Genomic DNA, 27,809 nt, shown 5'->3' with positions numbered 1-27,809 from the left:
TACAAAACCACCTAAGTGTTGTGTGGCAGCAGCAATCAGGCAGGAAACTGATCAGGGCAGTGTAATTGCTGGCTTGATTTACAAAGGTCTGTAAGCAATGTCTCTGTGTGAATTCTATGCTTGTACAAGAAAATAACCCCCTTTTTTTCCATGGGATCCACCTGAGAACTGTGTGGTACGGAGATCTGGCAGCTAACTAAGCATGAAAGCTAAACCTGTTTGCCTTGAAAGCTTTCCCCCATAATGTAAGAACCAAGTACCATTCTGACATTGCAATAGACTATGGAAATGCCGTTTGAACTTTTAAGGTCTTGCATGAAAGTGCTTAGGCTCCATGGAACGTTATTAATATCTGTATATAATTAAAGCCTTTCAGTAAACATTGAGAAGATGTTTGTCTTATTTCTGTATATGGAAGGTCTAAGTTTTATATGATCTTGCAAGTGAGAACAAATCAGGTGTATTTAACAGAATCTTGCAGCTGGTATTTCGAGCTGCACTGAGAAAACACTTGAAAAATGTCTAAGCTGTGTTGGAATTATTTCTATCAAAGATAGAGTTTCTAGAGATCCTAAACTACAAATGTAACTCCACGTCTTATTCCCACATTTAATCCATTGCAGCAGAGTGTCAGGTTGCCACTCTTTACAGTTGGTGCTACTCTGAAACAGTCTTCCTCTCTGCCTGTAGTTCCCATTGGCATATGGCTCTGCCTTTGTGTCAAGGGTCTCAAGAAAAAGATATCAGTGGCCACTGGTCTTGTGAACTTGCGTAAATGGCTGGGACAAGGCCACACATAAAGGCAGCAAACTGCTTTTTTTCCATGTATCTCATGTTGCTATAGTGCGGCGATAATGCAGCTAGAAATGCATTTTTCCACGTATGTCAGTGTCATGATTAAGGGGCTATCACAGTCTTATGAATGGGAAGATACTCAGCTATTACCTGAACCTGCAGAGTCTTAGTGACTATAGGGCTGTTCAAACTGATGTGGTAGGCTGTTCAGTTACAAGTATGCCTGGCATCTGCAGTGTATGGCACAGCTTGGAACAGTCTCAGCTCTGGGAGCCATCCAAATTTTCAGACTCTTGGACACAGAGAGATTCAAGCAGAGAAAGACTATCAGGAAGGACTATTAAGTAGTTGGATACATGGAGATTGAGGGAGGGAGTGGTAATCTTCTGGAAGAGTGTATCACGTGTATAACCCTCTAGTAATCAGATCCAAACCATTGAAAGTAAGTACTTTAGTTGCTGGATTCAAGTGAGAAGACTGACTTGCACCTTCTGAACTAAGATGTGCTTATTGAACTATTTACTGGGAGACTGTAAATGAACATGTTCCACATGGCATTATTCTGAAAGAGGCTAATACTGCAGTACAAATGCCTGTAAGGGAACTGGGCAGGGTGGTGGACCTTTGTCCTGTTTCCATCCTTTTCCATGCAACCTGTGTATCTAATGTCTATGAACCATGCTCACTTGGCACCCAATGAGCAAGAACACCACTCTTTTCTATGTACCCTCTCTTGTTTCACAGGAAGGCATGCAAGATGAATGTGATGAATGTGCGGGGCTATCTTCCCAAATCCAAGAGATCCACACTGCTGCTAGGAACACAGGCTCTGAGCTGTCATGTGCTTAATTACTGGGCTCATTGCATGGTACAAAGTATTCATTCCTTTTGGACTGAAAGGGTGAGGGGTAGAAGATATTAGATAGGCAAAAACTCAAAAGGGACACATTTTTCTTTTAAAAAGTGCCTGTGTTTGTTTTGCCTTGGTTTGTCCAGCTGTAATCTGTTTGGTTGCATCTGTAGTCATAGACACTTCCATCTTGATGTTGTGTCCCTGTCCTATTCCTGGACAACAAGAATTAGCATGTGTGTTTTTCTGTCTTTTCAACCTGTATTCTGAGCATCCTATGGCAGGAGAGGTGGCTGCTTATGTGTTCTGGAGTAGGGTTAATCTGAGCTTGCTTGGTGCTTTAACTTTTGTCTCCCCATCTGTATTCAAAGTCACATCTTTAAAGAGTTGCCAAAAGACATTTGATAATGACTGAAATTGGCACCAGGGACTTAGCCCTTACTGCAAGGAAAGAATCACAAAATTGCAGAATGGTTGAGGTTGGAAGGGACCTCTGGATATTGTCTTGTCCAGCCCCCCTTGCTCAAGCAGGGCCACGTAGAGCCAGTTGCCTACAATCATGCCCAGACAGCTTTTGAATATCTGCAAGGGTGGAGATTCCACAAGCTCTCTGGGCAACCTGTGCCAGTGTTTGGTCACCTTCACAGCAAAAAACTGTTTCCTGATGTTCAGGAGGAACCTCCCATGTTTCAGTCTGTGCCCATTGCCTCTTGTTGTGTCACTGTGTCCCACTGAAATGAGCCTGGCTCTGTCCTCTTTGCACCCTCCCGTCAGGTATTTATGCACATTGATAAGATCCCCCCCTGAGCTTTCTCTTGTCTAGGCTGAACAGCCCCAGCTCGTTCAGCCTTTCCTCATACATGAGGTGCCTTGTTGAACTGCATGAGATTCATGTCATCACATTTCTCCAGGCTGTAGAGGTCCCTCTGGATTGCAGTACGATGCACTAGTATCTCAGACATTCCTCCCAGTTTGGTAGCGTCTGCAAACTGGCTGAGGGTACACTCTTCCCTCATCATCCAGGTCATTAATGAAAATGTTAAACAGGGCTGGACCCAGTATTGACCCCTGGGATACACCACTGGTCACTGGACTCCAACTAGACTTTGTGCCACTGATCACCACCCTCTGGACCTTGTTGTTCAGCCAGATTTCAGTCCACCTCACCATCTGCTCATCCAGCCTTGTACATGAGTGTCTTATGGGAGACAGTGTCAAAGGCCTTACTGAAGTCCAGGTAGACAATATCCACTGCTCTCTCCTCATCTACCAGGTCATTCATTTGGACTTCCTGACCATAGTTTTCAGTTCTAGCTGAAAAACTAACAGAACCACTCATGGCTGCAGTGGACTGCAAGTACTTGGGATGTTTTCCATTGGAGAGATGGAAGGCCAGGTTAAAGTTAACTGCTTGTTAATATTTGACTCTAAAACATAGCTGCAGTCTGTTTGGTCCAGATTAAAAAAAACCTGCAGAGCTGCTTTTTTTTCTGTAGCTGATTCCATACATTGATGTCAAACAGTAATGCTTGAATTCTTGTGTTGTCTCCATGTGGCCTTGCAAAAATACGAGATACTGGATTATCAGTGGCTGTATTCCCAAAGGATTTCAAAGCATTTCACAGGCTTTATGTGTGAGAGTGATAGTGACCACTGGGGGACTTCAGCCACTTAGAATATATAACGTGGTATTTCTTTATGACTGTGGACTAAATGCTGCTGAAGGGAACTACAGGAGGAATGTGTGTGAACAGCCTATCCTCCTGGAATTCAGATCTTTGCTCTTCTGAGCTGTTTAAATACCTGTTTTAATCTTGCAAGGTTTAAAAAAACATAAAACCCAAAGCAATAAAAGATATTCTTAAATCTTCAAAGAAAAGTCATAAGTGTCCCAAATGTAGTTTTAAAGATCAGTATGTAAAGTCTGAATGAGATACTGTGCTGGTTTTGGCTGGGGTAGAGTTAATTTTCTTCATAGTAGCTAGTTCGGGGCTACATTTTGGATTTGTATGGAAAACAGTGTAGATAATACAGGGATGTTTTTGTTATTGTTGAGCAGTGCTTACACAGAGTCAAGGCCTCTTCTGCATCTCACACCATCCCAACAAGTAGGCTGGGGGTGTACAAGAAGCTGTGAGGGGACGCAGCCGGGACAGCTGACCCCAGCTGACTAAAGGGATATTCCATACCCTATGATGTCATGCTCAGCATATAAAGCTGGGGGAAGAAGAAGGCAGTGGGGGACATTCGCAGTGATGGCATTTGTCTTCCCAAGTAAGCATTATGTGTGATGGATTTTCTCCAAACTAGACAAACCCAAAGTCCTTAGTCGTTCCTCACAGGACATGCATTCCAGCCCTTCCACCAGCTTTGTTGCCCTCCTCTGGACACATTTGAGTACGTTAACATCCTTCTTAAACTGTGAGGCCCAGAACTGCACACACTACTCAAGGTGAGGCTGCACCAGCACTAAATACAGCGGGATAATCACCCCTTGACCAGCTGGCTATGCTGTGTTTGATGCACCCCAGGATGCGGTTTGCCCTCTTGGCTGCCAGGGCACACTGCTGACTCATATTGAGCTTACCATCAACCAGCACCCCCAGATCCCTTTCTGTAGGGCTGCTCTGCAGCCATTCCTCTCCCAGTTTACACTTGTGCCCGGCATTACTCCATCTCAGGTGCAGAATCCGGCATTTGGACTTGTTAAATTTCATGCCAAATTTCATTCTTGTTAGATTTCATGTCTTCTGTGTAACTCTGCCTGTGGTGGGTGTGGAAAGAGGTAAATGCTTGGTTAGTATTAAACTGGGAGAATATCCTGCCAGTCAATGAGAAAGAATTGGTCCAGAAAGAATTGGTGGCTTTTGTGATCTGTGACTAATTTCTCTCTGTTTCAGATCAGAGAGACATTCCTTTGCCTCCATCTCCAGTGCTCCTCTCTTGTCTCCCATACCCTGATACGTTGACACTAAAGAAATAAGCTCGTTAGCCATAGTGATTGGTGTGATTCCCCTGCCAGAGATCTGCAACGTATATTGAAGAATGAAAGGCCACTGCAGGTAGTTTAAAACTTAAAATTCATTTGAGAAGCTGTGCTGTAGCTGACAGACATGTATCTCAGGTAGAGGCAGTGCAAATTTACTGAAATTGTAGCAGCAATGAAGAAGGTGAGCTGGATGATTTGGGAAATCCTGGGAGCTATTTTTCTGCTGCAAGGATTAGACAAATGGCTCAAAGATAGATAAGGATCAGAAGCCTGCAACCTAGGAGAAACTAAAAACTGCCAGATGCTCCAAGTTTATAATACGAGGGTTGAGAGCTGCCTAGAATGCTAGTTCAATTCTGTTTTGGGAAGAACAAGTGTCCCTAAGGCTGCAGACAAATGCCTGCCTTTTTTTTTTCCCCCACCCCCTGTACTGTTGTTATGAAGCTCACACAGGAAAAGTTCTAGTGGGGGGCTCAGAGAGGTCTTTGGCTGCGGGGTGCAGCTCCCAGCTGTTGTGTGTAACGCTGCACTCTGTAACCCAATGGATGGTTGATTTGGCCTGTACATGATTGTGATACAATGTGTATTGAAATGGATGACTTGTATAATCTGGATTCACTGAACTGCATGGGTGTTGCTGACAGGTTTCCATCTGGCTTTCAAGAATGATGGAAAGTGTTGTAGGGAACACAGGTGCTGTTGAGTTGGGCTTGCTGTCACCATATCTCTGAGGGTGCTTGGTGGTATATGTCTGCTAAATACTGAAGTCATTTTAACTGCTGATCTGACACGGGGGAAGAGACACTGAATAGTGGCATACAGGGAGGAGATGTCAAGACCAGTGGGAATTTCAGCTGGAGTCCTGAGCTGTGATGTAGGGATCCTGTCTCATCAGGGGGTGAGGTTTGTCTTAAGGTTGTTTTTCCCTGGTCCAGTGCGGACTGAGTGCTGGGCTCCAACGTCTGTCCGCTCCATGAAACAGGCTTGAGTAAAGCTGAACACTAGACTGGAGAGTGGGGAGTTCTGGAGTGACTTTCCACCCAGGATAATGCAACTCAGTGAGTCCTGAGCTGTGCAGGTGAACAAGCTAATCATTCAGTCACTGAGTCCCTTGGGAGGCAGTGCTGAAGGGCAAAGGAGTCCAGTAAGGCTGGACACTCTTCAAGACGGAAGTCTTAAAGGCGCAGGAGCAGGCCGGCCCCATGTGCCGCAACATGAGCCGCCAGGGAAGAAGACTGGCCTGGCTGAAGAGAGAGCTTTGGGTGGAACTCAGGAAAAAAAAAAGACAGTTTATGACCTCTGGAAGAAGGGGAAGGCAACTCAGGACGACTACAAGGATGTTGTGAGGTTTTGCAGGGAGAAAATTAGAAGGGCCAAAGCCCAACTAGAACTTAACCTGGTGATGGCTGTAAAAGGCAACAAAAAATGTTTCTCTAAACACATTAGCAACAAAAGGAGGGCTAAGGAGCACCTTCATCCTTTACTGGACATGGCAGGGGGAAACATAGTGATAAAGGAGAAGGCTGAGGTACTTAATGTCTTCTTTGCCTCAGTCTTTAATAGTAAGACCAGTTGTTCTCCGGGTACCCAGCCCCCTGAGCTGGAAGATAGGGACAGAGAGCAGAATGAAGCCCCCATAATCCAAGGGGGAATGGTTAGCAACCTGCTACACCACTTAGACACCCACAAGTCTATGGGACCTGATGGGATCCACCCAAGGGTACTGAGGGAGCTGGCAGAAGAGCTCACCAAGCCACTTTCAATCCAATCATTTATCAGCAGTCCTGGCTAACTGGCGAGGTCCCAGTGGACTGGAGGTTAGCAAATGTGATGCCCATCTTCAAGAAGGGCCAGAAGGAGGTTCCGTGGAAGTACAGGCCTGTCAGCCTGACCTTGGTGCCAGGGAAGATTATGGAGCAGATCATCTTGAGTGCCATCACGCGGCACATAGAGAACAACCAGGTGATCAGGCCCAGTCAGCATGGGTTTATGAAAGGCAGGTCCTGCCTGACTAACCTGATCTCCTTCTCTGATGAAGTGACCCGCTTAGTGGATGAGGGAAAGGCTGTGGATGCTGTCTACCTAAACTTTAGTAAAGCCTTTGACACCATTTCCCACAGAATTCTTCTGGAGAAACTGACTGCTCATGGCTTGGAATGGTACACTCTTTGCTGGGTAAAAAACTGGCTGGATGGCTGGGCCCAAAGACTTGTGGAGAATAGAGTTAAATCCGGTTGGCGGCCAGTCACAGGTGGTGTTTCTCAGGGCTCAGTATTGGGCCTGTTTTGTTGACTGTCTTCATCAATGATCTGGTTGAGGGGATCAAGTGCACCCTCAGTAAGTTTGCTGACAACACCAAGTTGGGCAGGTGTGTTGATCTGCTTGAGGGTAGGAAGGCTCTACAGAGGGATCTGGACATGCTGGATCGATGGGCCGAGGCCAACTGTGTGAGACTCAACAAGGCTAAGCACCAAGTTCCTGCACTTGGGTCATAACAACCCCATGCAACACTACAGGCCTGGGACAAGTGGCTGGAAAGCTGCCTCGCAGAAAAGGACCTGGGGATGTTGATTGACAGCCAGCTGAATATGAGCCAGCAGTGTGCCCAGGTGGCCAAGAAGGCCAACGGCATCCTGGCCTGTATCAGAAATAGTGTGGCCAGCAGGAGTAGGGAGGTGATTGTGCCCCTGTACTCAGCTCTGGTGAGACCACACCTTGAATACTGTGTAGTTTTGGGTCCCTCACTACAAGAAGGAAATTGAGTTGCTGGAGGATGTCCAGAGAATGGCGATGAAGCTGGTGAAGAGTCTGGAGCGCAAGCCTTATGAGGAGCAGTTGAGAGAGCTGGAGTTGTTTATCGTGGAGAAGAGGAGGCTGAGGGGAGACCTTATCGTTCTCTACAACTACCTGAAAGAAGGTTGTAGAGAGGTTGGTGCTGGTCTTTTCTCCCAAGTGCTAAGTGATAGGACAAGAGGAAATGGCTTCAAGTTGCACCAGGGAGGTTTGGATTGGATATTAGGAAAAATTTCTTCACTGAAGGATTGTCAGACATTGAAACAGGCTGCCCAGGGCGGTGGTTGAGTCACCATCCCTGAAGGTTTTTAAAAGATGTGTGGATGTAGCGCTTGGGGACATGGTCTGATGGTGGACTTAGCAGCATTAGGTTTATGGTTGGACTTGATGATCTTAAAGTTCTTTTCCAACCTAAATGATTCTATGATTCTATGACTCAGAGTTTTCCACCACTGTTGTGTTATTAGGAAAATTATTGGAGCAGCTGTGGTTGGTGACTCTTTGGCAATAAGTCTAGAGAAGCCTTGTGGTAATAGGCAGCAGTTGCTGGCTTGATATATCCAGGTTGTTGTACTAGTCTTCCAGCTGTAGTATAGTTTCGTAGAGTGTCTCTCTTGCAACTGGAAAGCCTGCACAGAAGAGCTTCTACGACTCTGAAGTTAGAGCATTTAGCGTGCTGGAGGAGTCAACATGCTCCTGTTGCTGAAGGGAAGGTGGAAGGGGACACAAACAGTTTGCAATGGCAGCTGGAGGTGAGCCTGAAACACCGTGACTTCAGAAGTGGCCAGCTGTGTACAGACCTCTGGGCAGAACAGCAGGATGCTGGCTGTGTTTCTTTTTACAGGGTGATAGGCTGGAGCTACACAGCTAGGCCTCTCTGAGGCAGCAGAAGGGTGGACTTCTTTCTCTCCTCCCCACAGCTTTCTGGTGCGGAAAGAGGAGCCATGGGGCCCTACTGCTGCTCAGCAGGTTGGTGCCTTATCTTTGAGAGGTCAGGTGGACTGCAGGGATGCCCCTGGAAGGATATCACTGTATGCAGTAGCTTTCCAGGTCCTAGCACTGGCATGCCCATTACAAGCTTGCCTTGCGTGTTTCACAGTTGGTTTACCTCTTACTGCTTCTGCATAAGTTCACCACTTAATCTTTCTATCTGTTGATTGCTATGAGGGTCTATACTTAAAAAAGCCAGCTGTGGGAGAGAGGGAGGTAATCCATTGCTTTTACACGTCTTTGCTTTTTCAGTAGTGATGACTTTGATCTGGTTCCAGCAGCTGACAACTTCATGGAGACAGAAGAGAAAGCTGTATGGTGTGGATGCAATTCATGCTCTTGCAGTATCTGTAGATTGCGATGTCACATATGAAGACCCTGGAGTGTTCCTTGTGAAAGTTAAATTTGCGTCTGTGAACAAGCATTAGCTTACCATAAGTATTAAAAGAACAAATAATATTAATAGTAGTAGTGAGATATGTCCCTATGATTACACTTCCTTTTGTCATTGTGTTTTTATGTTCAGCCAGCAATTCTTATTAAAGTCTTCAAACTGATAAAGCTAATAACTGTGGGAGACAAGGAGGAGGTATACTGTTTAACCGCAAAAGATAGTAACAACCTGCATATGTTGGATAAGGCTAAACTGGATAGTAAAAGAAAAAAAAATCTACCTAAAAATGAATGCAGTGTTGGAGTTAACACAGGTGGCAAAAGAAGGGAGGTGAAAAGAATCAAAATGCCAACAGCAAGTTTATTGCCTTACAGGTTCTGACTTTAAATACAAGTGAAAACTACATGGTGGATACCACGTATTGCCTGTGGAAGCATTTTTCTAAATTGTTAAGCTGAGTCCACAGCAATCTATCAGTGTAGCGTTTGCATGTCTTCCATCTTCATGGGAACTATTATATCTGTGAACAGAATACAAATGCCTGCTTAATCACATCCTCTGGTCTACTCATCTGTCTCTCTGGTCTACGCATCTTCTGTCTGATGTCAAACTGTTGCTGTAGTCTACCAGTTTTAAGTAAATTTAAGTTTTCTTGTTAAATATGTTGAAATTATTTGTAAAGTTCTGAAATCTACATTATAGGTATGTACATACACATACATACACTAAAATATGATAAATATATGAAATATATAGTTATTATTATTACATATTATTTTATATACATAAACATGCATATTGCTGAGGAAGAGTTTGTGGACTTTTTGTCTTTGGAGACTTTTCAAAACTTATGTGGGCAAGACACCGACAACCTGGTCTAGCTTTCATATTACCCCTGCTTTGAGCAGAAAAGTGGTTTAATTGTCTTCAGAGGTCTCATGGAACATAAGTTTTAATGTAACTCTGATGTTCAAAAACTGCCCTGGAGCCTGAGTGTTGCCAACAGACTTATTTTAATATAGTGCATTCCTATAAGGACAGTAGTACAGGATTTAAGGTACAGCTCTGTCAAGGTGGAGTGCTTTTCCCCATTCTGTAGATGAATCTGTACAGTAAGTGAATGTGGAGTTAGTCTGACAGTAGTCTTTAAAGCATACAAGCAAGCCTTCTTCTGCAGAGGCATGAAAGAATGAATAGGGCTTTGTTCAGATCAAGCACATGTGTATACAGTCGGGCATGGCTGGGTGAGTCAATGGGAGAGAATGATATTGTGAGGACACTAAAGCAAGGCTGAATACTGGTGCTGATCAGCAAGAAGAAATGAATTGTGCTCGCTTCTATAGATTGTCCTCTGAATTTTCACATGGGTATGTGCAGGAGCTGGGTTAGGTAAGTCTGCATGTGAACACAGAAGTACTGAGAGACTAAGTATAGCTAAAACAGCGTTACATAATTCTGTTTCAACAGTTGGGCCACCATAAATCCAGCTTTGTTACTATTGCATGATAGCACAGATACTATCTGCAGCCTTTCCTTCAAAACTGCTCAGATAATAAAAGAGGTCTGTATTACACTTTTTTACACATCCAACTTAAGGCAAACTTGCAAGCAAACTTAGCATTAGGACTGTTCTAATGTAATGTATTTGTGGAAGTGAAACCTTCTGTAGACAGAATAAGGTTATGCACTTTATTGTGATTTACAGGGCTTTTTAACTCTAAATGAGAAATTAGGTACAGAAGACCATATATTGGAACTTATGTAAATGACTTTTAGCCTGATTAATGAGGAGAGAGGATCTAGAAAGGAAAAAGGTGAACCTGTGTTTCTCTTTTTAACCATCAAGGTTGCTAGTAAACTTCTGGTTTGCAGTCTGGTCTTGTGGTGGCCAGTTTGCCATTGTATTTGCTTGGATCACTGAAGAAATGCCTTTTCTGTATTTTTTAGAAGCTCCTTTGCTCCCCAAGCTCACCGACACCATTTGGTATAGGAGAGATGTTTGTGTCTCTAAACATCTTTGTACATGTCCTTCCCTAACAGCAGTTGGTTATAGTGTCTGATTCTCAGACATTCATGCAAAGCACTGCCCCATGGCAAAGCATGTGGTTTGACTTCTCATTCCTTTGCTGCCCTGTGTCAGCATGATTGTATCCTTGACTAACAGTATACTAGGCACTGTGTTGAAGTGGAGGAAGTAATATGAAACCTGGCAGTTGAAACAGCATATGGTGGCTTCCGGTGATAGATAGGAAAGGGACTGTCATACAGATCTTCCTTTTACTGTAAAACAGTCCATTGACAAGGAAACAGACATAAGGTGTCGTTTTAGAGTAGTTGTGCATTGTGCATGAAGTGTAGAAAATTGTTTTACAAAACATATTCTGCTAATGGCAGTGCATGGGATACAAATATTTTTTTGTCAGGCTTTTTTTTTTTTAACCTGGTTTTCTCAAGGGAACAATGCGTATTAACTGCTCTGTCTGTCTGTCCTTCCATAACTCTTGGATCTATTGGCAGTTGCTGGAAAGTGTGTTTTCAAATTTAAGATAGTTGAGTGGATGGGTCAAGGAAGGACCCTTTCCTTACTGAGGGGAAAGCAGGTAGAACTCTGTAAACTTCCAGCAGCAGCATCTGTGTGGCCTGCATTGCTCTATGTGAAGCAGGGACACACATGGGATAGTGGGGAACTGCAACTACTGCCTGGGAAATCAAGGGCATAGAGGAGAGAAATGGGGAGGCAAGAAGACAAGAACTGTTGTTTATATATCAGCTTGTTAGCAGTTGGGTCCTGTCACTGTGAGTGTGTGGACTTGTAGAAACCACAAAGAACAATTAATCTTCTCTGAAAAGTAAGCCTTGTATATGGGGGAGTAGCTCTTGAAACCCTATTATTAAATAGGGACTTTTTTTTTTCCCCAACACCTTGCTACCAGTCCACATCTGTCTCAGAAATTTAGGAGTTACCTTTCCCAATTTGTGCTTCAGTTACATTTTAGACAAGGAATGTGTCCTTCTCTGGAAATCAAAGCTATGAATGAGGCCTGTAATTTCTTCCAGGGGCAGGTCTTTCCAACACTCAGGTTTAGGAGTAGAAGGAAAGGCTCTATACACAGCTGCTTCTGTAGAGTAGTCCTCTAGAATTGTGACCTAAATTTCTGACTCATTAGCAAGATATTAGAAATCCTTCTTTTACTCTTCCCAGTCCTCCTGCTGAACCTTTTGGGAATTCAACCATGTACAGATCACTGTGTTTGCAGGTTTTCCAAAGCTGTGAATTTTATTTTGAAAAAAGGCAGTACTGAGGCTATGGAGAGGATTACTCAACACATTCTTGAATTAGGTGCTTCATGGAAGAAAGCGTAAATGCAAGTCTTTATTCATTTGGAAAACAAATCCAGACCAAACTTCACAGTCCTTCTGTATGCAGGCTGAGCTTTGTCCAGGCTTCATCATCACCTTTCTGATGTGTAGTTGTCTGAGCATTAAATTAAAATATTGTTTTTAAGGAAACATCTACTTAGGGCACGTTTGGGATGTGATACCTGGAGAAGCTTGGGGGACAAGGAGAGAAATTCAGTATTTGTCAAAAATTTCACATTGTTGTAAAAAAATCAAAACAAAGCAAAAAAACACCTACTATAGAATGAATTCTACTGTAGCTAGTGACTGGTCTTTTGTGACTATAACCTCTCAGAGAGGATGAGGAATTTTCATTACATTGTGTTAAAAGTGTTAACCATGGTGTTCTCTGACACAAATTCGCAGTTTCTAAGTGCTCTTGTCTTCTGTATCTATGCTGACAGTCACATGTTCCTGTCTGTGATATTGGTGGACTTAATTGCCAGTCACAAAAGCCAAGAGAGGACTATATGGTCTGCCTTTTTTTATTTAAGTATATATTCATAATATATTTATAATGTATAATATTTAGTAATAAATCTGCTCCCAAAAAAGTTTCCCATAATAAGTCTCCCAAAGGTTTGGCTGGCAGGAGAGGTCTTGGTTTTCTGCTTCATGTTATTTACCATAATTCCTCTTGGATTCTTCCAGAATAGTGTGTCCTTAATCACGATAGTCACTAAATCAGTCAAGTAACAAACAGTTCTGTGCTCAAGTTGCTGTTTCAAGGATAGATCTTTTGTATTTCCTTTCAGTTCAAAGAGGGGTTATCCCCAAAGACTCTGTTTATTTCAGTGTGGTAACTTCTTATTGGTTTCTTTTTTGTTTGTTCCCTTTAAAATGTGGTTTTTAGTCAGACAGAGATATCTGCAGAATTATGCATTTATGTATGTTCTTTGTTTTCTTCCTGTGGCTGCATATGTAAATCATGCTTTTGCATATGCAAATACCCATTTAAACTTGTATTTAATATAATAATATAAGTAGGATTTAAATGGTATTTTTTAAGACTGTAGAAGAACAAAGACTATGCATCAACAGTGAAGCTTGCACCTTAGTTAATATATATTAGAGGGGTAAACCAGAATCTCAGCTTGTATTTAATTTTTGGGGTGGGAGGGTGTTGTCCATGGGTTTTTTTCATCTTGTGTCTGCTAACTGACTTTTTAACTAGAACTATGGTTTTGAGTTTGTCAACTTGTCTGGCAACTGAGCCATACTCCTTTTCTTTTGCCTTTGAGTTTTAACAGACAAACTGCTAGGGGGAACTTCTTTGAGTGTTCCCTAAATCCTTGCTCTCTCTGGTCATGGAAGCTCAAATACAAGTTTCACTTGCTTTTGATCAATGCACTTCTATTTATGTTCTGGAGTTTCTTTTGCTTGAAGTTACTCATGCCTCAAGTTACTACATGATAGAAAATAATACAATATGTGTATGGGGTGCCATAGGATGGGCTTGTATGGACAGGAATCAGTAGTTGTAAGAGCTCACAGCCCACTCTGAAAATCTTGCATTCTGTTAAGACATAAGCCACAGGTCTTTGACAATAGCCCTGACAAATGCAGTCGGTTGAGACAAGAATTTGGAATCTGAATGGCTGCCTGAGGCCTTCTGGGGATTCCCTGATAGCTGTGGTACATTTTGACAGGTAGGACCCACATGAAAGGTAGCTGGATTTGGCAGATAGGAGAGGAAAGTCAACTGTGTCCTGCTCCAAAGTTTGGACCCTGTGTGTGAATGCCCTTTCTAGCTTGCAGTTACAAAACCTCAGCATGTTGCTACTCCTCTGATTGTGTCTAAGGCAAATGAGGCAGGTACAGCATTAGATCCTGGGTAGCCTGACTGGTTGAGAATTCTGGAAGGGGAGGGATGCATTGGTAGACAATGGATGGCATCCATTCCCTTCTTTTCTGTCCCATGTTTGTCAGTCACTAACATGAAAGATCAATTTGGAGGCCAGTTGAAGAAGTTTAGACATCTGGCTTGGAAGTGCAGTTAACCCAAGGAAGGGCTTTGCATGCAGGCTGTAGGCTGGGATCTTCTGTGCTAGCCTTGGCCTCTGGATCACAGAAAACAAATGACTGGCTGAGACCAGTTTGCTGGGCAGTGGCTGAAAGTTGTTGGGAGAAAAAAACACAACACAAATACCGCTGTCTGGAACACTGATGATCCCTGGTGAACATGGAGCCACTTTATCACACAGAAAGGCCTGTTCCTACATGCCTATGGGGGAGAGGTGACAGCATGGTGCTTTCTCATTGGATCTTCCCCACATGGCATGGAGATGATTAAGATCATCATCTGCAGAGCCCCACTGCACATGCAAGGGATGTACCTGGGATACTCATAGGCCTGTGAACAGAACTTGCATCTAAGATTGGCAAGCTTGTGCTTTGTGAGGATGACATGAAACGGTATGAGAACAATGTATTCATACCCTCTGGCATGAGGCAAATGTTTCTTTTATTATGTGTACCATGACTAGAAAACTCATGTACTCAGAACCTTGTCATTCGTTAAAAGACTTTGTCTGTACTTTGCCTGACTTTGTCTGACCTACTGCATCTATATGGAAGTTGAGCTTGCTAAGGTAAAAGTAATTTCTAGGGTGATGTCACAAAGACCCTTTTTCTGGCTGGGATCTCTGAGAACAGGAGAAATAATCTTCCATAATGGGACTGTGAAAAGGAGTTTATACATTTACAGTAGGTATGTTATAATAGAACTAACAGGCATATTCATTTGAGGCTTTCAAGCCTTTTTGAATGAAGGCTTCTTTTTGAATGAAGGCTTCTTCTTGAAAGAAGTAGAAGTAGAAAAACTTGAGCCTGCCTAGAAGTGGAGAATTTATAGCTGTTAGCAAGTATAGAAGAAATCAAATATTGGCACTGGCCAGCTGCTATATCTAGGCTGAGAATTAGTAAATTTTAATATATATAGAAACAGTAACAGTCAACTGGGGAGCCGTCTGACACCTCAGAGCTGTAAAGCTACTTTTAATAAGGAAATACAGATATACAGCTCCAGGAAGGTGAAGCAGACTGCTCTTTCTGCCTGACTGAGTGCTGAAAAGTGGGTTTGGGATTTGTTTGGGGTTTTTTTTGTTTGTTTTTTTTTATTTTGGGGTTTTTTTTGGGGGGGTGGTCATTTGGGGGAGCCAGTTTGCCCAATCTGACAAACTTGATAGGTGACATGATTGAAAACATAGTTATGGTGCACTGTATAGAATCTCATAGTGCTTGTGACACTATTATTCATCTGAAGGGGAGGAGTTTACACCCACTGTCCAAGCTAGGGGAGGTTTTGACTCCAGGGATTACTGTAGTGGATATATTTCGAGCCTCACTCTGATCTGGTAAAGATTTACAAATAATAAAATATAATACTAGTAATAAATACAATAATGAAATAATTTGAATTTGGACGTCCTTACATTTTTTTAAATTTCCTTGTTAGAAAGCAGCTTTTGCTTTGCTAGATCTCTTCTGAATAACGAGTTAGTTGCTTTAGTCCTTCTGTTGATGTTCGGTACAGTAAGCTCTTGAGTATGTTACCATTATGCTTAAGGGAAATCAGTCTTGATTTTTATTTTGTTTGACAGCATTTTATAGGTACACTTTTCCTCCTAGTATATTTTTGGCAAATGGAGAAGAAATATCAAATAACTGTGTTAGACTGCTTTTTGTTTCATGTTTCAGTACAGTTATGCTAAGGATTAGCAAGTATTACTTGTCAACATTTGTAATAGGAGAGCAGCACAGAGCCCATGCTACCATCCAGCAGCTCTTGACAGGATTGCATCAGAAGACTAAATGGATGGCATTTCAGCTGTACCACTCCTGGAGATAAACCTGTCCTTGGGACTACAAGGAATTAATGCTGCATGACACACATTGTTGTCTTTGTCTTACGTGTGTGCAGCTGCTGTCACTTCACTTGCTACTTTGGCATATGTTGCCAGGCAAGTGGGAGGGAACTTTTTTCCTTTGGGTTAACTGTTTTCTGCAATAATGAGGCAGTAATTTCAAACACTAAGTGGGAGAAAGAATTATTTTTTCCTCCCTCTATTATCCATGTCAGTTTGGTGGTTTCTGGTCAAACAGCAACTTCCAGATACTTTAAACTGAGTGGAGGAAAACACAATTTATAATTAAAATTAATTTATAATTAAAACATCAATCCCAGATACTTTGGTGTCCCAGCTGTTAACCTGTGACTGTAGGACAGCTGAGTCTTGCTCTGACACTCATATCTGTGTGTTCAGTGATAACAAATACATATTCTAAAATGTCACTTCTTTGGGCTGTGCTTGTGAGTGATCTGTAGTCCAGAGTTGGGAGCTTATCCTGGGGAATGTGTGGGGGGGGGTTATTTGGTTGTCTGGTTTTTTGTTTTATTTTGGGGATTTTTTTTGTAAGCAAAGTAAGTAGTATAAAATTTCAGTGTGGCAGCGTTACAGGGCCTGAGTAGTGAGTCTGAAGTGTGTTAGATATTTTGTTCCCTAATCTTGAAGGAGGTCTCTGCCTTTTGTAATATAGTGTTCATTTACTTCATGGCATTTGTGCAGGTGTTTGATCTGGAAATGCTTGTGTGTCCTGTTTTATGCTCTGTCTGGTGGGGTATGCTGGCAGCAGGAGACAGAAGAAGATGCAGCTTCAGTCTCATAGCTGACAATGGTACTCCTAGTTCTTTGTTGAAAAGATTGAAGTTGTTGGATAGCAGTCTGCTGTCTTACTGGTACTGATCTTAAAGATGTAAGTAACTGGTGGGACAGAAGGAATCTCGATTGAATAATTCCTCTTAAAGAGAGTAAGCCTTTGGAGCATAACCCTTTAGGCTTACCCTGCTTTGAGTGAGGGGTTGGACAGGGTGATCTCCTGGGGATCTTCTTTCTCACCTGAATTATTTTATGATACTGTGGTGATTCTGGTGCTGAGGCCTGCCCCTGCTTTCTCTGCTTCAGACTCTTTTGCCTGTCCTACATTACATGTCTGTGCTCTGCAATAATTCTCATATGAGGATTTTTTTCTTTGTACTGGTACCCTTGGCAGCTTCTAGAAACCAAGTTTAACTCTACTCCTTCAGTGACAGGGAGGAATGAGTCCTGTTACTTTAATCAGCTGATTAAAAAGCCTATATAACCAATGGGACTTACACAGCATACAGTGATTTTGCAGGGGCCAGGGAAGAGTGGTAATGTAGAGTAAGGGGTACGATTTTCTAACCTTCAGGTTTTTCTAGTCTCCTAATGGAGGAAGGAAACCCTTTGAGAGAAATATTGCCACAGATGGGTTCAAGGAACTAAGTTTAAACAAGAGGCTTGTTTTGTATCTTGTTCCTTTTCAACTGAGAACTAAAATTACAAAACTTCTTATTAATGCAGTGAAAAGAATAACCTTTGAGTATTTATTTAAAAAATTTTTAGCAATATTTTCAGTTGTAGCTGATAAACCTAAAAAGCAGAGGGGGTGAAGTAAGTGCAGGTGAAAGTGTGCTTTTTTTGCTGAATATTAGCAAATTTCTCTGATAGGAATTGCTCTGGATTGAATGTGCTGACTGACTGGATCTTTCTAATTTGTCAATCCCAATTATTCCATATCCTGTGCTAGTGAGAAATCTTTTGACATAGAGTCTGCCTTTGTGAGGTTTCTGGTATGAACAGGAGCACACTTCTATTTCAGCACCGTTTAGTAACTGATTTGCAGCAATTGCCTATTTGTCCTCTGAACTCACGCTGTGCTATGAAGATGGCATAGGATGTGTGAAACTGATTTTTTTGTTGTTAGGGTGTTACTGCCTTCTAGTTTGCATGTCTGACTGGAGATTCTTCTATCAGTTGCTTTCCTGTCTTTCAGGTATTGATAGCTGATGACTACTCAGATCCATTTGATGCCAAAAGTGAGTTGAACAGAATGGGAAAAGGGGAGAACGCTGGCTATATGGAACCATATGAAGCCCAGAGAATAATGACTGGTAAGAAAAGACAATTGCACATGTGAGCTTTAATTGCATGGCAGTTCACATGGATATTACAGCTGCTATGAAACAGAAACATGCAAAACCATGTTTCTGAAGCTGCTTAGGCAGTCAACAATAAATGCCACGGAGGCTTTTCATGTGCCTGCACATGCCTTGATGTCTAAAAATACTGCTCTGGACCTCACTATTGAATATAGATGGTTTGTACTGTCATGTGAGAAGATGAAAATGTGAGCAGTGGGAGTTGGAGTGTGTATTGCTCAGCTTGGCAATGTCAAGGCTGTCGACTGTGTAGATAGTAGAGATGGCCAAAACATGATGTTTTGTTAGTTCACATAGAAACAGTTGATCAATTTGCTTATGGCCTTTTTTCCTCAATCAGATTCAGACTTCTTGGTCTTCCTTCTGTTGGAGGAGGGCTGCAAAGCTACATCTTTGTGTAGCTTCCTTCCTTCCTTCCTCTCTTCTCTGGTGTTTTTTTGTACCAATGGTCAAAGTGAGACACTTTAGGATGCCTGTGAGCCTTTAACTGCTATTATTGGTAGGGTTCTTCCTTTTCTGTCATGTAGGGCGGTAGTTAATGGTGGTATTGTTGTAGGAGTTTGGACTGTTTGGACCTCTTGTCCTGGCGTTATGCAAGTGTATTGTCCGTGTATTTTCCTCATATTATCTGCATCCATTTCCTACTTGTTGGCTGTGCAGTCTGTAAACTTTTCTGGCATACGGGGCCATATGGTTTTAATTTATGATGATTTGACTCAGTCAACACTTAGATTTCTGAAGATCAATTCTGCATTTCTTGGATTTGTACAGCAGATCCTCTTTTTCTCATTATGAGGTGAAAGTCACTCTTGTGCCCAGTTAAGTTGATTGTATGCTTTCCTTTTCTATTGGCAGCTCCTGGTTTGGGCCCTCAGGAAAGATTAATCAGTGGGGGAAGATGAGGCTGTTGGATGAAAAGATCCTTTTTTCATGCAAGTGTTCCTATTTTTCTTTTCTTAAATAGCATTTCTGAAGAGAGACACAGGAAATGACATGTAGACTATACTGTTTGGAAGTTTTCAGTATCTTAGAGAGGGGCTTATTTCTCATTGGTTTAAATCTATTCGTTCTAGTTGAGTAATTTCTCAGAAAAACAAATTAGTCCCAATAAGTTCCCACTCTTCATACAGTAGTGATGAGCATTTGTAATTTTAACTATGAAGTTTACAGTGCTTTGATTTCTTTCTTCCTGTATTTAGGACAGGAGCTTATTCTATCTCCTTTTCCAGATCAGCCATAACAAATGGGATGGTTCAGTGGACAATACCAGATGGCTTAGCTGAAGTAAGGGACAGTAAATTTGTGTGTCCTTGCAATTCCAAGACATCCTTTTGCCAAATTAGTGTTTGGTGCAGCTGATAAGCTGTTGTATCTGCTCCGTATGTTATTACAAAGCAAACATGAAGAGCTCCTAAAGATGCTAAAGGCACTTTGGATACTGGGGTTTAATTCAGTATACTGATATAGCAAATGTTCTGAATATGCATTCGATTGAGCCAGTAGAAGATGCTTGATATCTCCCTGAAGATGTTTAGTGCTTTGAGATCCAGGAATTTGGTTTCCAGTCATCTTGTCGTAATGCTGATAGAAACAGAGAATGTCTTCCCATAAACCTTGCTGAAGTCAGGTGATATTCCACTGTATGTAAGCATGTGGTTTCATGTTTGGGGGGTTTTTTTGCACAGTTGTTGCCTTTGCATTTTACTTGACAAATGAAAATGCAAAGGCATCTTTTTGGGGAGAGTTTTTAAAGATTCAGTTTATATTTCCCAGGTGAGTTCTATTATGTATCTACTAGTTCTAAAGAAGGCCTTTGGACTGCAGTTTGATTGGCCTTAAAATGCTTATTACTTTGTTTGTTATGTTTCTTTGTTAGCTGTGCTGTCTGATGAACAAAAGAATGTTATATGGCTATCCATTTAGCTTAACTAACCTGGTGAAGTCCTTCTGACTGTATTTAACACATATTAATTCCAGAGAGGTGGAATTTGCATACTGCAGCAGAATGCACTTTAGGAGAGACAGAAAACAGAATAACTTTTTGTCAGTTATTCCTTGTTTACAGGTGTACCCTAACTCTTGATCAACTCTGGAAACCAGGTGTAAGGGCTAGTTTGAAATAGGAGCCTAAAGTTTTTGTGCATGCTGCATGGTCCTTTAGTTAGTAGAGGATTAGGCAAAAGGAAATGTATATATAATGTAAGACCCTATTATTTCAATTTGAGAAGCTAAGCTTGCACCTGAACAGAAATGTATGATGTCTGAAATAACTAATATGTTCATTCAGTACTTATTCTTCCTCCCTGAAAGCTCTCTGAGCTGACAGTTGTGATACAATTGGTTCTCAGCTAATGTTTAATTTAAAAAAAAAAAAAAAAAAAAAAGTCTTGAAGTTGATTTCAATAGACTATTGAATGATCTATCTGATTCCATTCTGTCTGTGGTTAGAATTGTATTTAATCAGGATTGAAGTTTCTTCTGCTGATAGTGTCCCCCAAAAATAATGTCTTCCCAGATTTGTGGTTGATTGAAAGAAAGCAACCTTTATGCCAAGGTTTGGAAAGTTTTTTCAAGTAAAGGCTAAGGTAAAGCATGTTGAGAATGAATGCATGTTTATAAGCAGCTGTCATCTCCTGGCAGCCAAACACATACATGAATATCAGCCTGCGCTGATATTCATGAGTGTCTGTCCTGTCTCCAGGATTTCCATGCCAGAGGTTCAGAGAAAATCCCTGGTAACCCAGTTCCTGGTGTGCTGTGCGGTCTGAGTCTCAGCTTGGTTGGGTGTGCACCCAAAGCCACAGGAAGAGTGTTGCATCTTTGCCTTATCACCTACCTGTTTGGGGATTGGATGTCCCAGAGTAAATTCAGATGTATGAAGGAAGTTATCTGTGATCTTAGTATCTGACATACTGTATCCTGGACTATGCATGGAGTAAGATCCTGGCCTGGCTGCTATCATGCATACATGAAAACAAGTAGAGATAGCTAAGACAATGCTGATTTCTAAGGATCCTGAGAAGTAGGTGAACCAGAGAGAAAAAAGTAACCTACTAAGAAGATACTGGCGTTACTGATACTGCCTGGATAACCACATCCTAGCAAGAAACAGATTAGGAAGGACTGGAGGCAAAGAGAAGAGGAAAGAAGAGGAAAAACATTACTGTAACTGGGATTCCTCATAAAGCTGCAACCCCATGGGCTGATTTACATCTGAGCTGTCCAACAGCTGAAAGGACTCTGTTCTCTATTGGAACGGAAGTATAAATCCCCATTGTTCCCTTGCAAGGGCTAGACTTTTTACCCAGCTTTGTTGTAAATATGGTGTTTCCACCGCTTTCTTATGCAAGCTTTCAATTCTTATTTTTCCTCTAGCATCAGTCTGTAGCTGCTGCAATAACATGTGGCCCGTCACAGAAACAGGTCTGTGCTGCCTTACCCAGCCTGTAACCAAGTGTCATTGCTTGGATCAAGTGTAGGAGGTACTTCATGCTTGAGAGTGAGTCCCAGAGGAGCAGTGGCTGGAGATGCTGCATTTGAACATAATTGAATAGTTGAGGCACTGTCAGGCCAGAGTAGTGGTGCCCGTAACAGCCAGGCTGTTCCGTCATCCATTCTTCTCAGGGAATGCTAGGGGAAGAGAAGTTAGGTTCCACCTGAGTATTTACTCCCATCAGCCTGCGCTGCATGTCAAATACTGGAGAGGGTCTGTTTGTTTTCTGTGGTAATCCCTTACCTGAGAGGAGGAAAGGTGCCTTCAATTCATGGATATGGCTATGCTGCAGAAGAAAGTGGGTATCTTTTTTCCCTTTAAAATCCCCTTAAAGGCATATGGCCCTATTCCAGCCGTACCCTGTGAGCTGGAAGGGGTAGTGCCTTTCTACTTTCTCCTCACAACTGTGCGTGTTGACACAGTTCTTCCAGGTATCTCTGCCATTCAGAAGGAATTAAGTCAAGTCCTCAGACTGCATGAAACAGTTGCAATCAAATGCCAAATCAAGGCAGTCTATTCCACAGCCATCTGTGTGCTGGATCATAGAGTGCATCTAAAACTCACCTTTGGAGCAGAATCCAATTTTGGATCATCACTCAGATGGAGATACACTGTCAGCCAACTTGTTGCACAAAGAACTATATCCTTGTAAGGTATGATAAAGAGTACTGGCTACAAAAAAGAGATAACAGATGGACATCTGTTGTTCTTCTTAACTTGCTGCCTGGCTTTGAAGGGAGCCCCTTACCTCCAACTCACAATTTTTTGACTGCAAGCTGCCTAGCATGATATACGCTATAATATAAAAATCAGTTTACTTGAACAATAGTAAAATTAAGGTCAGTTCAAGTCTCAAACTACTTTGGAACCACATTATCAGAAATGGGGGGGGGGGGGTATTTGTGAGAGGGGAAGTAAAAAGCATTATCGGAGGGCATGCCTACCTTGAGGGATGTGTGTTGGCAAAAACACTGCTGTCTTGTCTGTGCTCTAGAATGGGTAGTGAAGGAGAACTGGTGCAGGCTAGTCACTTGAGTTAGGACAATGATTTGAAAGTTGTGGTAAGCATATGGTACATCAGTGTCTTGATTTCTTAGAGGCCTAGAAGTGCCACAGGCCTGTGCCCTGCCTGGAAGTTTGAATGCACACCATGTTTTTCCTTTGCTTTTTTAGGCATCACCTAGCGCTGTGCCAGGGGCATCAGCCCCTGCATGGGGTTCTGGCCTCTGTATCATGCATCTGCCTCAGAGATATGGTAGACAGGGAAAAACCCCTTTTGTATTTCAGAATTCTGTAGACTTCAATGGGTAGCATTTCTGAAAATAGATACTTTCCCTGAGAAGTAACATACCATGTGGTATTCCTCATAGACCAAATGCTGTGTTGTGAACAGACTTCAGAAGGCTGTCATAAGACTGTTGATAAAATACACAGTGTGCCTATTTTCTGTTTGGGGTAACTTTAGAGGCTACTCAGGGCATAAAAAAATCTCTTTCCGGACAGTCAAAGGAAGCAGGTGTTTGAGGAAGCAGGAATTCTGTTTTGTTATTGATGCATTTCTCACAAGACGCTACTCACACAGTTGTCCTGGGACCTGGGCATGTTTGATCTTGTAGGTGGGATATACTGACCCATGAGATCAGGGGAAGTGCTCAAAGTGCATTGAGTCAGTTCCGAATCAACACAGCAGCATGCTGCCAGTACCCCTGGAAGATCTAAGTCGCAAAAGGTCTTCTGGCCATAAATGGAAAGCTGAATTCAAATCTCCCAGATCTGAAAAGAAAATGTCCTTCCCCATAGAAGGCTGGTCTATGTAGGGCAGACTGAACAGATGAGCTTGTGTACATGCTCCAGGGGTGGGTGACTGGTACAGGAGAAGGATCTGTGTGCTGGACCTGAAGAGCTGGAAATTATTTCTTGGGATGCTCTAGAGCATTTGGATCATGGCACAGAGATACCTGTTGTCTTGCCTGTGTTCAAGGTGTTCATCAACCTGGGTGATGACACAACTGCACTATCAGCAAAGGTGAACATAAACTAAGGGAAGTGCTTGATGAGGAAGGGCAGAGCGTCCATCCAGAGGGGCCTTAATAAATGTGAGGATTCTGTCAACATGAGGTTTTTTGAGGTTAAACAACGGGGATATTAGAATTCCAAAAGAAAATTCACAGCTTTGCTCACAGGCTCACAACATTAACATCCTCCTTTCTTTCTTCTTTTTCTGTGTATTTATCATACTGTCTCTATATACATCACCCTGGTTATGCAGAAGAACAGCAGTGAGCAAGTTTAACTAGCTCACAACTAGGGATTTTGGGCTTTGCCTCCCCCGCCGTGGATGCAGAAGGCTGAGCCTCCTCTCTAGGTGCAAGCAGTGCTAGAAGAGCAAATGTCTTCATGTACTTCACTGCTTCGTTTGTAGGGACTGTGGTAAGAGCCTGTGCCTGAATCACAATGGAATCTCCAATGCATGACAGGCAGCCTAGCAAATGCAGTGCACCTGCCTTGACTGGGACCTCCCCATGGACATGCTGGGAGCAGTAGCTCTGTCTTGCTGCAAGCTATCACAGCAATGCTGGGAGTGTGGGGAAAACAGCATTCCCATGAACCTGCACCTACTTCAATGGGTCTTGGGTGTCAGTTTCCCTTGTAACTGGAGAGGCCATTTTTTTGTTCAGACATGTAACTTTATCTGAATAGTCACTACAGCACATTGGTGGTGAGTCAGTTCTTGTAACCTCCTTTACCAGGTGGCCTCTGGCATCTTGCTTGTTGGCACTGAGTTTACCACTACAAATAATGTAAAAAGGGCAATGATAATTACTTTGATAAATATTAGGCCGCATAGATTAGCACGTACAGCATGGGATGTTTAGAAAGAACATTTCTGGACTATTGAAGGTCACTGAGCCTAGCAAGCCAACCTGTGATCTTTAAACACTGTAGTGGCTGTGTTTAAGATTTGCTATCTGCTTGTATCTGAATATGGCAAACAGCTGTAGCCAACACAGAAGAGGGAATGTGTTTGCCCACTAAGCTCAACAGTTGGCATAGTTTTCAAAAGACTTTAAGCTTCTTCTCTTGTTCCTATATTAGTGTGTGTTCCAATTCTAGATTCTATTTAAGGTTCTAACACTAGGCTAGCCATGACTAGAAGTCAACCCAAAATGAAAATTTATCCATCATCAATCCATCTCATATGGTATTGAGGATCCTTCGTAGAACTCTTATGTTTATTGTCCTGTTGCCAGATGGTGTGAATAAGACTACATGCTGGTTGTTCTAGCAGAACAGGTTTTAAGCTTTTTTTCTTAAAAAAAAAGTGGGAAGAAGTGCAAAGTAACTCTTCACCCTTGAAATTTGATGTGTATGTGCTCTCAACTCATCGTTTGCAATGTGGAGAGCCACTGGGTGAGATTTTGAGAAGTTCGATAGCACCCGGAAGTAAGCTTGTGACTGGTAACAAGGGCTGCACTGGAAATCTTTGGGAGCCCTTCCTAGAGCTGACGAAGAAGGGGATGTCTGATGTGTCCTGAACATACCCATCATTTGGAGCATAGTGCTAGTGTTACTGTGTGTGTTTATAGACCATGGCCCTCACCTGCTGCTAGCCTGATTGTAGTGCAAAATTCCCTGCAGTGCAGCAGAAGCGAGGACATATGTTCTGAACAGCTGTGCTCCTTCTTCAAAATATGCTAGAAGTAATGTTAGTTATAAACCTCCTGGGCTTCAGCATCTATTTCAAGTTGTTTCTTACTTCATTAGAAATTTGGACAGAGATTTCATTCAGCAATGATTTAAAGGAAAGAAGCTGTCTAGGGACAATTACAGAAGAGGACTTCTTCCTTTGCATTAGGTCTTATGTGCATGAATTGAGGCATGTTTGAAATAAGGCTGGATCTGCTTCACCACAAGTCCTTACCTTCTCTCTAGGCAAAGCAATCAATCTCACATGTGCTGTGAAACTGTATCACTTTAGATCCATGGCTAGTTGCCACGATGACCAATACTTCTCTTCATGTATCTCTTCACACCCCATGAGTGAGTGTGAGGAGATAAGGCCAGAATGTATAGAGTCTTATTTCTCATGTTGGGAGAGGCTGTGGTATTGGGAGAGACTGTGGTATGTTGTTGTTGGTATAATTAGATGCATAACTGGGGGTAGAAACCAGCTGTGCATAAAATGAATAGCATTCCTCTATGTTTAAATCTGGCCCTAAAATTATTTAAGGCATTCTATCTAATGTGTGATATTTTGGTGGTCCTTGCTGCTCTGGATAGTGCATACCAGCTTACAAATGCGTGAAAATAAAAAATTAACTCTTTGCCTCTACTCTGTACAGCGGGGTAACTGTAAAATTGGCCTTTTCCTGAAAGAGTAACTGTCCGCTGACCTTGGTCTAGAATAGGAGTTAGAAAGAGAGAGACCCTGTGTCTTGCCATTCAATGCATCAGTTGCATGCACAAAATTTTGTTGCTTAGTTTCTGTGTATAAACATATTGTCCAGAATAGGTTTAAGCCAAGGTTTAAATGCTTTTTAGTTTTTTTCCTGTTTCAACACCCTCATCTTGCTTTTATGGCTTGGTATAGTCTGGAAATGAACTAAATGGTGAAACTTGAATCACAAGCCTGAATATAGTTGGAGTTTTTTTCAGTTTCTTGCCACTTCTTCTCATTAAGACACAACTTACGCCCAAAATAATGGGAACAAGATGTCCAGAACTTTGGAAAGGTAGGTCAGCATCATAATAGACTAGGTGAGAGTGCATGTGGAAGGAACTTAACTTCATTCATGCAATTTACTTGCTCAGTGCCTGATGAATCTGGCCTATGTTCTTCCACAAAAAGCAAAGTGAAGGAATGGATGCTTGAACGGTTGGGAAAGAGAAACCATTGAACTCAAAATGCTATTAAACCCTTGCCTGCAGTTTGGAAGACTCCCTGCATCATGTTGATAAAGAAGCAGTAGTTTCAAGCCACTTTGATCAAGAGGGTTACTTAGACAAAACCTATCGGCTTTCCTAATATAAGCAACATGTGTAACATATGATGGTGCTTATTCCTTGGTGGCTGTATGTGGTTTGAACACAGCATTGCCTTTGGCATAGAGGGTTGTATTTAAGTTTCTTAATACACTTTGATTCTGTGTCTGTTTTAGCCTGCCAGTTACCATAGGTATTCCCTTGCCCTCTACCCTATCCCCCTCACGCCCAGACAAGTTTCAAGTTTTTGGGGTGCTTTTCTTAAGAACAGTGGTCCTTTTAATGTTGGGCGTGAATTGCCTGTCCCTTCAAGACAGGGATGCTACAGGCAACAGTTTGAGGAGCACTGAGGTCTGTGTGGTCCAAGAAGATCTGTCATTTTAGAACCTAACTTATCCTATGATCCTGCGACTAATCTGTAGCTGTTCTGTGAAAGTGAGAAATGGCTGTGAGAATCAGGATATCCCAGGCCAGCTTGTGGGAATCCATGTTTGTTTGGTCTCAGTCCATTTCCAGCTTTGCCACCATGGTCTTTTTAAACTTAATCACTGGAAAGACCAGACAGGTGCATGTGAGGCATAAAGAAGCAACCTGCTGAAATATAGCTTGAGCAGGGGCTCATCCATAAATAGCCCAGTTTTCCAGAGGTAACACTGGGTGGGGGATATGCAGCAGTGAGTTGATTCCTGACAGCTGTTCACTATCCCTTCTTGGGATGAAAGAGCAGAGGCTGGACAGATGGTCTTGCAGGCTAGATTGGACCTGTATGTGCATGCCTGGACTCTGTTGGCAGGGATTCTGGGTGCTTTCCAGCTGGAAGTGTGATGGAAATGTAGGTGACTGATACCATTGTGGTCTGCATGGGAAAGGAAGGGAGTGCTGTAAACTCTTGCTGTTGGCTCTGACTGGGAGGACTGTTACTTATTGGGTGGGGCACATCAGTGGTACATCTTGCTGACTTATCAGTTCAGCCCTCAATCTTCCCAAACTGGTCCTAGTTCTATTGTTCTTCTGCAACATTGCTCAAAAGCAGAATGGAGAGAATTTGTTATGTGAAGAGTCAGCAGCTTGGGAGAGACGTGAACTGTTGCTGATGAGATT

General features: G+C 42.4%; 1 protein-coding gene across 1 annotated transcript in view; it reads left to right on the top strand.

Moving 5' to 3' along the window:
• LOC104261148 (SH2 domain-containing adapter protein B) overlaps positions 1-27,809 on the top strand; it is an 85,962-nt gene that overhangs the window by 4,542 nt on the left and 53,611 nt on the right. Inside the window, 1 exon segment of the mRNA XM_059834179.1 lies at positions 18,067-18,184. Within this exon segment, the coding sequence (XP_059690162.1) occupies positions 18,067-18,184 (118 nt within the window).

The sequence above is a fragment of the Gavia stellata genome, chromosome Z (genome assembly GCF_030936135.1).
Source record: "Gavia stellata isolate bGavSte3 chromosome Z, bGavSte3.hap2, whole genome shotgun sequence".
NCBI classification, from domain to species: domain Eukaryota; kingdom Metazoa; phylum Chordata; class Aves; order Gaviiformes; family Gaviidae; genus Gavia; species Gavia stellata.
The sequence above is the reverse complement of the archived record's forward strand: the minus strand, read 5'-3'. Positions and strand labels throughout refer to the sequence as shown.